The 13,673-nt window shown below is 37.0% G+C and overlaps 2 protein-coding genes across 4 annotated transcripts in view; both read right to left on the reverse strand.

The window, feature by feature from the left end:
• The window catches only part of LOC311293306 (uncharacterized protein), a 59,465-nt gene that overhangs the window by 17,587 nt on the left and 28,205 nt on the right, over positions 1 to 13,673 (reverse strand). The window lies entirely within an intron of this gene.
• LOC311293282 (uncharacterized protein) overlaps positions 1 to 13,673 on the reverse strand; it is a 35,300-nt gene that overhangs the window by 6,834 nt on the left and 14,793 nt on the right. For 2 of the 3 annotated variants that reach the window (XM_084413434.1, XM_084413436.1), the window contains exons 3-4: positions 10,754 to 11,228; positions 4,782 to 4,884 (exon numbers count right to left, since the gene is read on the reverse strand). In XM_084413434.1, coding sequence (XP_084269560.1) covers positions 4,782 to 4,884; positions 10,754 to 11,228 — 578 coding nt within the window. Of the gene's footprint in view, positions 1 to 2,441; positions 2,506 to 4,781; positions 4,885 to 10,753; positions 11,229 to 13,673 lie in introns of those variants that run through there. The other variant, XM_084413435.1, reaches the window with a different exon arrangement.

The raw sequence follows: 13,673 nt of genomic DNA on the forward strand, positions 1-13,673 counted from the left end.
TTGTTGTACATCGAGGAATTTATTCAGTAAATGTGTTTCCATCAAAGTTTATGTGCATGTCTTATCGGATGAATGTATCCGCCTCAACTGAGCGCAGTTTTTAGAGTTTGGAATATTGCCGTTTCCATCCAGCATTGTTTATGTGATATCCCAAAATGCTCATAAAAATAGGTGGATGGAAACATAGCTAATGATTAAATCACTGATGTTAAATGGTACTTGTTGACAATTTTGATGGCTGTTTATTATTTTGACAGTACTGAACTTAGTTTATATGAGTGCGTCTAATCAGAAGGGGAAAATATTCTACGTATCAGGGAATAAAAAGGTGAATTTTGTGAATTTCAGCACAAAATTCTGTGCGGCGTGTCGAATTCGACTCAAACTCGCTCTCATTAATTAAAATGGGGACGATTCTTAAAATGTGAATTTTGCCTCACCCTGATATGACCTTTTATTTACGGTATCATTTTACAACTCTTTTTTTGGATTGGATGGAAGTAAATGTAAGGTAATGCAAAAAAATATTTTGGACACCCGAGCTACATATACAAATGCCTGCAACATCTTGAATCATCTTGATAACAAAATACCAAAACATGCGCTCAAATGCCACTAACTTCCTCGTCTTCATCATTTTTGTTCAGTGTCTTTGCACCAGCAGGTGTTCTGGTGATTTTTTGTGGATGTATGAACTATGAAGTCAGTTCTCCTCAGGTTCACACAGGTGTCCAGAATCACATTAACTATAAACATGATCAACTAATGCTTCAAAATCATTCTTTTGAACAGACACTTGCCCTGATAATGCAACAATGACATTTCAGACATTTTTAAGTGTGCAGGCTTAAGTGTCCAAATACACTGTGAGGCCACTGCATGATTATTAATACACTCTTTTAATATACACTACCAGTCTAAAGTTTTGTATCGGTAAGATTTTTAATGTTTTTAAAAGTAGTCTCTTCTGCTCACCAAGGCTGCACTTATTTGATAAAAAAATAAAACAATAATAATAATAATAATAATTCATAATAATATTATTTTTAAATATTATGACAATTTAAACTAACTGTTCTCTATGTGAATGTATAGTAAAGTGTAATTTATTCCTGTGATCAAAGCTGAATTTTCAGCATCATTACTCCAGTCTTCAGTGTCACATGATCCTTCAGAAATCACTCTGATATGCGGATTTGATGCTCAAGTAACTTTACAAACAAATAAAATAATAAATGGTGACCAAAATCAAACAAATAATCAAATAGTAATTTTACAAACAAATAAAAGAAGTGACTTTACAAAAAAATAAACAGGGACTTTACAAACAAACAAATAATCAAACAGTGACTTTACAAACAAATAGGGACTTTACAAACAAACAAACAAACAAATAAACAAACAGTGACTTTACAAACAAACAAACAGTGACTTTACAAACAAACAATTAAACAGTGACTTTACAAACAAATAAATAAACAGTGACTACAAACAAACAGGGACTTTACAAACAAACAAATAAACAAACAAACAGTGACTTTACAAACAAATAAATAAACAGTGACTACAAACAAACAAATAAACGGGGACTTTACAAACAAACAAACAAACAAATAGTGACTTTACAAACAAATAAACAAATAAATAAACATTGACTACAAACAAACAAATAAACGGACTTTACAAATAAATAAATAAATAAATAAATAGCGAATTTACAAAGAAATAAAGACTATCTAAATAAAATGAACAAATAAATGTGACTTTATAAATAAATAAATAAATAAATAAATAAATAAATAAATAAATAAATAAATAAATGTATGTGTCTCTACAAAAAAATAGTGATTTAAAAATAAATAAAATGTGATTTTACAAATAAATAAATAAACAGGGACTTTATAAGTAAATAAATGTGTCGACAAATAAATGCATAAATTAATAGTGACTACAAATTTTTGTATAACAACAAAAAAACTTTAAACACTTTAAAATAAATAAAACCGCGACATTACAAATAAATAGTGACTTCACAAACAAACAAACAAACAGTGATTACATGACAGAATGTAATTTCTGTGTGAATAAATAAATAAATAGGGGCTTTATAAATGAATACATACAATAGTGACTTAAAAATAAATAAATAAATAAATAAATAAATAAAAGGACTTCATAAACAAAATAAATGAAAACAAATAAATGTGTCTCTTTAAAAATAGAATGACCGAATGTCATTTCTGGGTGAACTCTTTCTGTAAGTCAGCATGTCATGAGCTGTCAGTGGCACTGAGGGCACTGAATAAGGAGAGTGAGTGGAGGGGAAGATATTGGTGTTACACCCTGAGAGTCGGCAGCACAAGGTGACGGGGAGGGGGGTGGGTGGGGGGGACTGTGGGGGTGTCAGGGGTCAAACTGAAGTAAACGATACCTTACCAGAGGTCTGACACAGGCATACTGCCTGGTGCTGTTTAAAGAGCGGTAAAGTCATTTGTCAACTCTATCCTGCAAAGATAAAGGGCAGGAGCAGAGGATATTATGTACATACCGTTTCTACAGCCACACAGATGCACACTAGTGACTTCTGCAAAAGGGAATTGTTGAAATCATCTCAAATTTACTGAATTTACAAACACATTTATGAGAAAGCAGGCTCGGTTCTGACGCCGACATTAGCATCTGCTATCTGAGAATAACTGAAAAGAAAACCTTCAAGTTGGGCAGTTAGCATGCGGCTAAGCTAATTATGGAATACTTACTACAAAGATTTAAAAGTCAATTTTAAATTAGACAGAACTTGCTCAAAATGTTTTGGTGTTGTCTGACAATCTACATTCACATATCTGCTTTTTTAATTCAGATCCTCCACCGCTCAATCTGCATGTTTTATCAGGTAAACAAACCGCACCCAGAGTGAGCCTGAACCTCCAGCAAACCCTGAGAGTCTGCTGCAGATAATATGCAGAGTGCTTAACGTGTGTGTAGCCTCCTTATCCACACACACACAGAGAGAGAGAGAGAGCCGTGGGGTGGCTGGAGGAGGTACACATGGCCCAAAGGAGGGGGAGGAACAAGAACTTTCCTCTCACAACAGATCTATACTGGACATGGACTGAACTACCACATTCAACGCAGGGTTTCATCGTTTTAACAAAACGATTCCAAGCATATAGGAGTCTAATAAAAATAATGGTAATGTTCCATTTGATAACATTAGTTATGAACTAACTAACAATGAAAAACAGTTCTAAAGCATTTAATCTTCTTAGACAATCATAATCTCAATATTTACTAAATTATTATTAAAATGCACACACACATAATTGACGTGTGTGTGCGTGTGTGAACGCAGCGCATTAATATAGAATGTGATTAAACTCACTGCAACTACCTGTGTGTGTGTGTGTGTGTGTGTGTGTGTGAGTGAGAGCAGCACATTAATATAGAATGTGATTAAACTCACTGCAACTACCTGTGTGTGTGTGTGTGTGTGTGTGTGTGTGTGTGTGTGTGTGTGTGTGTGTGTGTGTGTGTGTGTGTGTGCAGCACATTAATATAGAATGTGATTAAACTCACTGCAACTACCTGTGTGTGTGTGTGTGTGTGTGTGTGTGTGTGTGTGTGTGTGTGTGTGTGTGTGTGTGTGTGTGTGTGTGTGTGTGTGTGAGAGAGAGAGAGCAGCGCATTAATATAGAATGTGATTAAACTGACTGGAACTACCTGTGTGTGTGTGTGTGTGTGTGTGTGTGTGTGTGTGTGTGTGTGTGTGTGAGTGCAGCACATTAATATAGAATGTGATTAAACTCACTGCAACTACCTGTGTGTGTGTGTGTGTGTGTGTGTGTGTGTGTGTGTGTGTGTGTGTGTGTGTGTGTGTGTGTGTGTGTGTGTGTGTGTGTGTGTGTGTGTGTGTGTGTGTGTGTGTGTGTGTGTGTGTGTGTGTGTGTGTGTGTGTGTGTGTGTGTGTGTGTGTGTGTGTGTGTGTGAGAGAGAGCAGCGCATTAATATAGAATGTGATTAAACTGACTGGAACTACCTGTGTGTTAAACATTTTTAATGCACACCTTCCAGCCAACCAACCAGCCAAAACTACTACTACTACTACTACTACTACTACTACTACTAATAATAATAATAATAATAATAATAATAAATACCTACTATTATTACCATTAATAATAATTATAGATTATTATTAGTAGAAGTAGTAATAGTAGTAGTATGACTTCACAGAAGCAGAGCTATGGCCAAGATCTGATATATATGCCTATTATTATTATTAATATTCTATGTTGTGTGAATAGAACTTAATTTATAGTTTTGACTTTTTGTTTTGACTTCATCATTATACTATACAGGCCTGTGCTGATGTGGTTTGAAAACCTTTGGTCTAGGTCGTAAGAAAAACAAAATAAGAAAAGAATAAAAACCCTTCTTCAGGGTAGACTGCATTTGTTAAATGGGAAAAATATCGTCCCTGGAACTCAAGTGATGAAACCTGGCACAAGTCCTTTACTGTAGGCCTCTAAAATATGCACATGTCTGTTGCATATTCATAAATAAACCGAAAAATTCAACACTGCCGAGACTAAAAAGTGTCATTCTGCATACTTCAGAGGGGATGCTTCACATCCACACTACACACTTCAAATGCTGTTTAATTCAAGCATTTCTAGATATATATGAAGTACAAAACAGTGAACTGTTGGTTTTGCTGCTGTGTGTTACTATGAGATGCGGTTGTTTCTGTGGATGGATTGAGGGAGAAGGGAAACACTGACCTTTGCTCCTCTTCCATCTCTTCATTGGTCATTCTCTTCTCAAACTTGGCGGTCCTCTTGTTACCAGTCTCGCCCTCATCTGCCACTAAAGCAGCTGCAACATCTATAGAAGAGGACAGCACATTTAACACTGACAAGTGACAATAAGAGGAGAAAACTAACAGTGAGGGATGCTCCTTTTACAGCAAAAATACAGCAAAAACAGTAATATTGTGAAATATTATTACCATTTAAAAGAACTGTTTTCTATTTTAATATATGTTCAAATGTATTCCTTTGATCAAAGCTGAACTTTCAGCATCATTACTCCAGTCTTCAGTGTCACATGATCCTTCAGAAATCACTCTAATATAATGATTTTATGCTCAAGAAACATTTCTGATGATTATGCAATGTTGAAACCAGCTGTGCTGCTCAATATTTCTGTGGAAACCCATGATACATTTTTTTAAAGATTCTTCGATGAATAGAAAGTTTAAAAGAACAGCATTTATCAGAAATAGACATCTTTTGGTCTGTCAGTAACGCTCTGTTTAGTTCCTGTCTCTATGAAGCCCCTCCTTCTGAAAACACTGTGCTTTGATTGGTCGGCTGGATCAGTGTGTTGTGATTGGCCAACCGCTTCAAGCCTTTTTGGGAAATGTCCCACCCCTTACCATAACCATGAGTTCACCATAGACTGTAAAAAAATAGGTTTTAACACTACTAACTCACTCAACCAGGCCCCGCCCCTTTATTTTGAGTATGCCTTGGGCGGGAATTATTTGAATGAGCTGCCATTAATATTTAAGAGCTTCCATTTCTGTTACATATGTAAAACATCAAACGAAACAAAAGTGGAACAAAACCGCATTAGCCGTTTACCAGCTCTGAGCAATGATTGACAGCACAGTGCGAGCTCAGAACAGGTTTACCCGCGGGATGATCTCGATCACATGACCCCGTTACTACACAGCGCTGGGAGATCCAGTGAGAAAGCGTTTGAATTCAAGTGGGAAGAGCTCAAATTCAGCGCAGAACTCTGTTATAAACCGTTTCAGATCAAACAGAGCTGATGTGGAAACCATTGTGTCATGAACAAGCAACTTATAGAAGGCTTTTCAATTCACAAATCACCAAGTATTTAATGTAGTAACGCTAACTGTATGGTATTGTGTCAGAAATAGTCTAATATATATATATATATTTTTACATTATTCATCTCAGGGTTCATGCAACCTTTTGAGAGTGCAATTCAAGCACCGTTCAATGGCTTTTAAGTGCTTCACATTTTAATATTAAATGTGCTTTTGAATATGATTTGTAAAACTAAAAGTTTAAAGATTTAGGAAAACTAGCACTTCATGTCAAACACTCATTTAAAGACATGAAATTACCACTATAACCAGTAGATGGCGACAGAGGAGCACTTAATTGACTTGTTAGCCATTTCCACTCCCTAATTTATGAAAACATTTAGAAAGTCACAAAACAACTAAAACGTTTCTTCAGATTGTGACTAAATTAAACACAAAGCAAGTAAAGAGTGCTCATTTCATAATCACTACAGGTGTCGGTCAGAAGTGCGTTTCCCAAAAACAGTGTTCTATGGTCGCAAGTAGCCTACCGTCGTTATCAGCATAGTTCAATGAGTCAGTGTTTCCCGAAAACATAGTTCAAACCATGGTTCAAACGAACATTCGCAAACAGCATCGTAAAGTTGTTTGGTTGGAACGACAGCTCTTGAGTTTCTTGTTTTCATGACATGTGGACTCAATAAATCCTTATCTTGAGCAAAATAAGCAAGCTGACATTCAGTACAATCTCTTATTTAGAATACATACAAATGTAATTTACGTCTTTTAGTTTGTCAAGAGATTTAAAGCATCTTCTTTGAATAGTACGCATGTGCGAACGTGCTCTAGTATGTAAGAACGAGCCACTGAATCTGGAAATAAAGCAAAAATAACTGAGAAAATGAGAAGTAGTCCTCAGATGCCATGTTCGTAATTTATAGCAAAACATCTAGCGTTAATTCGATCTCAAACAGTTTAATTTAAAAGAAGTTATTACTCCACCATATGCGTGGCGTCATAAACCAACGTGGTTGTTGAACGACTACTTTGCAACAATATGGTTTCGGGAAACAGTCGTGGCTAGCTGATTTCTTCAACGATGCATCGTACTTTGGTAGTTAAGCAGTGAATTACGTCGTTGTACGTGAAACGCACCCCAGTTCAGTATGATACTATATATAGAAGATCAAGGGTACATTTAATAAGAGTAGAATATTTAACTTTAAAATGTTTCCCTATTACATTTTTTTTTTTTTTTTTTGCACGTTACTGTAGTTAATAAAAGTTAATTTAATTTAATCTCAATTCAAGCTCAGTGCTTTACTGAATAATGCCTGAACTTCGTAGGCCTACTCTGAACACTTCTTGCGTTGTTGTTGTCTTTTGCCTCTTCATGATGACTCGCTTAATTTAGTCCTGATTTGTAAGTCGCTTTGGATAAAAGCGTCTGCTAAATGACTAAATGTAAATGTAAATGTAAATGTACTGTTAAATGTCCAATTAACAAACATGCAATATTATTGGTAACTGCACTCAATGCAAAACAATAGTCATTTTATGGTTAAATTAACAATGATTAAAAATCCCCCACCCACCCCATCTGTAGAAGTTAGTGGCACCGGTGCTACTGCTCTCAAGTGTTAGTCTGGAGCCCAGACAATGGAGGCGTTTCAGGGAGTTCAGAAACAGTGTGCACAAGACCAGAACTCATGCTGTTTTCATGCTCAAACAGCAACATTACACACTAAAAGTTGAACACGGAAAAAAAAAAAACAGAAAAGGGCCCCTTAACATCGTAACCTTACTGACTCAAAGCATAAATTCCGGCCAAAAACCTCCTGTCTAAGTGAGCTTCAGAGAGGAACATACTTCATCTGTATGCAAATGGAAGGTGATAAAAGTGTCAGGCAACAAAAGACAGGAAGGGTAGAAACTCTTACGTGACACTGTGTCCGGTTCCTAACCCAGATTATCAACCTACCAGCCTAATCCACTTGCAGGCCTGTCAAGTTATTGGCGCTGGCAGCTAGGAAGTCTTTATATTAATTCCAGGATAAAGGTTGTTCTGTACATGCTGTTGACGGCTGAAGCCTGTTTCACACGCACCTTTTATCTGCTGCTGAATCTGGGTCTGTTGCTGTTATAATTCATAAACTGACATGTTTTGGCACTGGAAACACTGCTCCTGCGAACTAGGGTTATATCTAAGCACACCCACTGACGTCTGGATGTAAACACAGCAGAATCCGCATCCTAGAGGCCAGTGTACCGCTGGGAGAACAAAGAAAGTGTGTGACCGGGACCCAGTTACACATTGGCGTCAATTTACAGCCACAGAGCACAAAGAGAGAGTGTGTTTGAGTGGGTCGCCCCATGAGTGTTTATCTCTGCCAGCACTCACAGCCCTGCTCTGAAAACACTCGCTCTCATGGAGTGTAATAAAAACATGCTGCTCACGGGCAGACATGACGAGAGCAAAATGAAAGACTGCAGAAAGAAAAAGGATACATATAAATGCTTTCCCCTCCATAATATACATTTCTTAGAGGAAATGGCTCCTTGTCAAAATAGAACGGCATCTTATTTTATTAAATTTTACTCTGACGCATCTCATTTGTGATCAGATTTTTGGTAACACTTCACAATAAGGTCTCAATTATTAATGTTAGTTAATGCTAACATGAACTAACAATGAGCAATATATGTTTTAAAGCATTTGTTCAACTTTGTTATTGTCAGTTGTTAGTTTACAGTGCATTAACTAATGTTTACAAATGCAACTTTTGATTTTAATAATGCTAGTTCTGTGTTAGCAGAAATACAATTTTAAAAATCATGACAACCAACCAAACAAAACTAAACAAAACCCACAACCAAACCAAAATCCAAAAAGGAGGAAATCAAAATGAATGAAAACAAAACCTTAAAAAAAATCCTAAAACTAACTTCAAACAAACTTAAAAATTAAACCCCCAAACAAAACAAATCAAAAACAAAAACCCAAACACTAACCTAAAAAAAAACTAAACCCCCAAATAAAACAATTCAAAACAAAAGAAAAAAAACCCAGACTAACCTCAAACAAAACAAAACAAAACTTAACTGCCAAAAAAAAAAAAAAAAACATAACTAACCTCAAACAAAACAACTAGACCCACAAACAAAACAAATAAAATAAGATAAAAAACTAACCTCAAACAAAACTAAACCCTCAATAAAACAATTCAAAAACAAAAGAAAACCCCCCAGACTAACCTCAAACAAAGCAAAACTTAACTGCAAAAAAACTAACCTCAAACAAAACTATACCCCCAAACAAAACCAATCAAAACAAACCCCAAAACAAACCCCCAAACAAAACCAATCAAAACAAACCCCAAAACTAACCTCCAAACAAAACCAATCAAAACAAACCCCAAAACTAACCTCAAACAAAACAAAACCCCCAAACAAAACAAAACACCACAAAACCCCAAAACTAACCTCAAACAAAACTAAACCCCCAAACAAAACAAAACCCCAAAACTAACCTCAAACAAAACTAAACCCCCAAACAAAATCAATCAAAACAAAACCCCAAAACTAACCTCAAACAAAACTAAACCCCCAAACAAAATCAATCAAAACCAATCAAAACAAAACCCCAAAACTAACCTCAAACAAAACAAAACCAATCAAAACAAAACCTCCAAACAAAACTAAACCCCCCAAACAAAATCAAAAACACCACAAAACCCCAAAACTAATCTCAAACAAAACAAAACCTCCAAACAAAACCAATCAAAACAAAATCCCAAAACTAACCTCAAACAAAACTATACACCCAAACAAAACAAATCAAAAACAAAACCCCAAAACTAACCTCAAACAAAACTAAACCCCCAAACAAAATCAATCAAAACAAAACCCCAAAACTAACCTCAAACAAAACAAAACTAAACCCCCAAACAAAATCAATCAAAACAAAACCCCCAAACTAACCTCAAACAAAACTAAACTAAACCCCCAAACAAAACCAATCAAAACAAAACCCCAAAACTAATCTCAAACAAAACAAAACCTCCAAACAAAACCAATCAAAACAAACCCCCAAAACTAACCTCAAACAAAACTATACCCCCAAACAAAACAAATAAAAAACAAAACCCCAAAACTAACCTCAAACAAAACTAAACTAAACCCCCAAACAAAACCAATAAAAACATACATTATAAAAATAAAATAAAAATACATTTGTTCCAGTGATCAAATGAAAAACAATTCTAAATATCGTCCTGAGAACTGTCAGCGACATTCGATTTCACTTTATTGAAGGTGTCCTTGTTACTGTGTAATAAGACATGCAAGTAATAATAACAAGGATTCTGGTGTGGTATAAGGTTAGTTGCAGGTAATTGTGCATAACTTATTGTTGTTCCGCTAGCAAGTTCATGTAACATGTTACAAGGACACTGTAGAGTCAAGTGTTACCCAGCATACTTCACAGGTTTCCTGTTCTTGCAAGATGGTGGGATTGTTAGAAAACATTATTTGTATTAAAAAAAAGAAGCAAAAACGAACACAAATTTGATATAGATTAAGGGTGAACGCTGCCATCCGAACCCCGGTGCGCATCAAACAAGCAGACCGAGACTGCGGAAAAGGCTCGACTGAAATATGAATGTAACACGGACCAAAGCCATCTAAACTAAACAAAAACAGGAGGTGATGTAATAAGATGGGACCGCATTCAGCCCAGAGCATAGCATTGTTTTGTCCCGTCGCAAAATATAAAAGCAGTTTCATTTGTTTTGTGTGTTTAGGTTTGGTGTTAAAAATGACACATTGAGCGAACCAGGACTATAATTTTCTTTTTTGAACAAAAGCTCCAAGAGAAACAAAGTGTGAACACACCCTAAGAGTGCTGATGCATCATACCATTATTCTCTAGGACCTCTGGAAGGGATTCGGCCGCTGGTGAGCTCTCGGGGACGGGCACAGATGCTGCTTCAGGGGCGGGTGCGGATGGTGGCACTGGGACGGGCGCTGGTTCAGGGGTTGGCACAGAAACAGGTTTTGAGCTGAGCGGTTTTTCTGGGGCAGGCACTGATATTGGTTCAGGGGTGGGTTCAGATGCTGGTTCAGGGACGGGCACCTCTGGGACAGGTTCAGGCACTGGTTCTGGGACAGACTCCTTTACTGGTGCAACCACTGGTTCTGGGACAGACTCCTTTACTGGTGCAGCCACTGGTTCTGGGACAGACTCCTTTACTGGCTCTTCTACTGGTGCAGCCACTGGTTCTGGTGACTTGGTGGGAACCTGCTCAGGCACTGGCTCTTGCACTGGGACGGGCTCTTCCACAGGTGCGGATTCTACGACTGCTTTGGATACAGGCTCAGGCTCTGGAGCTGCCTGTAGAAATCAGAGGTAGAGCAATAGAATAATAGTCATTTTATCTTATTTATATGCATCAGTGTCAAACACAGCTGATAATGCAGTAAATTTAAGGTATTAGGACTGCACGATTAATCAGAATTTAACTGGATTTTGCAAAGGCTGCGATTTTTTATGAGCGGTTTGTCAGTGAAGCACGGCTCTGTGATCAGTATAAATGCTGCTCCTGAAAGCCAGAGGGCGCTCTCACACAGACACGCCAAATATGCCCTGCAGCAGAAGTACAATAATGCACATTGCACATCATTCCAGGAAATCCCTATGGGCATCATGCTATCTGTAGCTGAACAAACAGAAGATTGAAACGCTTTGATTGACTAAACATGACTAATAAACACACGACTACAACAATGTATGATTTATCTGAGTTCTTCAGCCCTTCTTGGGTATTTTCATGATAATAAAGTATATTTATACTTCAATGCTAATCGACATAGCCTTTACCACTGTACAGAATACTATGAAATAATTTGTTGTATGCCTTATTCTGTGTAAGAAGCCACGTCATCTCACATAAGGCTCCTCAACTGTCGTTATGAAGTGAGTTTGGAGTACAAACATGTTATTAAAAGTTGTCTTTTGTTGGACAAGAGGTTTGGAAAGTCATGTTTAAAAGTCTTTATAAAAAATATATATAAAAAAAACTAAAAAAACAACAACAACAAACCAGCCATACTAAAGTAAACAATACCCTCAACCAAACAAACCACAAAACATAGCTAAACCACAAACAAAACGAATTAAAACAAAAAGGCAAAATAAAGTAAAACAACCCCCACCCCCCGCCCTCCAAAAACCTAAACCCAAACAAAACTAAACCCTAAACAAAACAAATATAAAAGGAAAAAAAAGCCAAACAAACCCCAAAACCCACAAAACCAAAACTTTACTCTGAGTTTATGTAGAAAAAATATGTTCGTTTATAATGTGGAACATTTAAAAAGCTCAGGATTAGCTTGTCTTCTACTTCATGTTAGCAGAAAGAATAATATATGTTTTATTAATTATATATTTTTATAAACATCCCATCTATACATTGGGTACAGAATACTTCACATCTTTGAAGCGACTGAATTCAAACCTTAATCTCTCTGTAGCCAACAGAGCTGAGGGGAATAGAGTATCTGTGTGACAGCTGTCATCTGCAGTCGCTCCAGCCTTAACATGCACCTGCTGTCCATGACAAGGGGACAAAGCTTGTCCAAACACACAGCACTGCTTCTGCTGGCCATGAATGCTCTTAACCCAACCACTTACATGCACATTAACCCAGCAAGAAACAGCTGTGCAAGCCTCCCAACTACCAAGTGACTTCTTGACCATTCACAGGGATTGGAGATTTGAGTGCAGAAAGAATGAAGTGATCGATTTCAGATGCAATACAATTGAGCTCTGGAAATATTAGTTTATTATTCCTTTTAGTAGCCAGACCGAATTTTTATATATATTTTATTTTCTGCACTTTTCAGGTTTAATCATAATACATGTTGCTGAAATGTGGCTGAAAGCATAATCAAAGCATACATTTTTAATAAGTGAACATTCAAGGCTGCTAAAATTCTTAAGTGTGGACATACAGCATGTCACAGAACACAGTGGCGTCGCTAGTTTTTCTGGGGCAACTAACATTTAATTTGGCCCCCTTGGTAGAAAACGCAGAATCGCAGACTTTACTCAGTCCCACTTTTCTCCCAACTGGCAACGCCGAGGCACACACCTACTATTGTTAATCAAACTTACTAAGGATTTGAAACCCATACTAATACTACCATACTCGGTAACATGGCCTTAATCGTACCACAGCACCATTTTACACCATACAAGAGCAAAGTGGATACTGGATTGAATTGGAGTCTGTTGGGATTAAGGTTATCCAGAGAGGTTAAATTTAGGATTAACTGTAGATTTGTGCCATTATTTGATTAGGTGATTCAGAATGTCAACAACAAGCTGGTGAAAGGGAATGACAAGAAGAATGAAAGTAATAACAGATCTGCATTTCCTAAAGAAAAAAAATTAGTAGGGTTTCCCCATTCAAAACTTGCATTCCTGATGTTTAGGTTTTTTTGGGTGGTTGCCTAGGCCTTGCTGTAAATTTGCTGAGGCATTCTGAATGATGCAATGCTCTTGGGTTGCAATGCTGTTGCTAGGGTGCTCTGAGTGGTTGCAAGGGCATTGCTATGCAAGTGCAAAATTATTCTGAGTTGTTGCTATCCAGTTGCTAGGGTATTATGAGTGGTTGCCAGAGTGTTGCTATGCATTGTTACGTTATTTTGAGGGGTCGATAGAGCTGCTGCGCAGTTGCTAGGCTATTCTGAGTGGTTGCCAGGGTGTTGCTATGCATTGTTAAGATATTCCGAGTTGAGGTATTCTAGCAACACCATGCTGTCGCTAGGGTGTTCT

This window comes from Rutilus rutilus (genome assembly GCF_951802725.1).
Source record: "Rutilus rutilus genome assembly, chromosome: 1".
NCBI lineage: Eukaryota > Metazoa > Chordata > Actinopteri > Cypriniformes > Leuciscidae > Rutilus > Rutilus rutilus.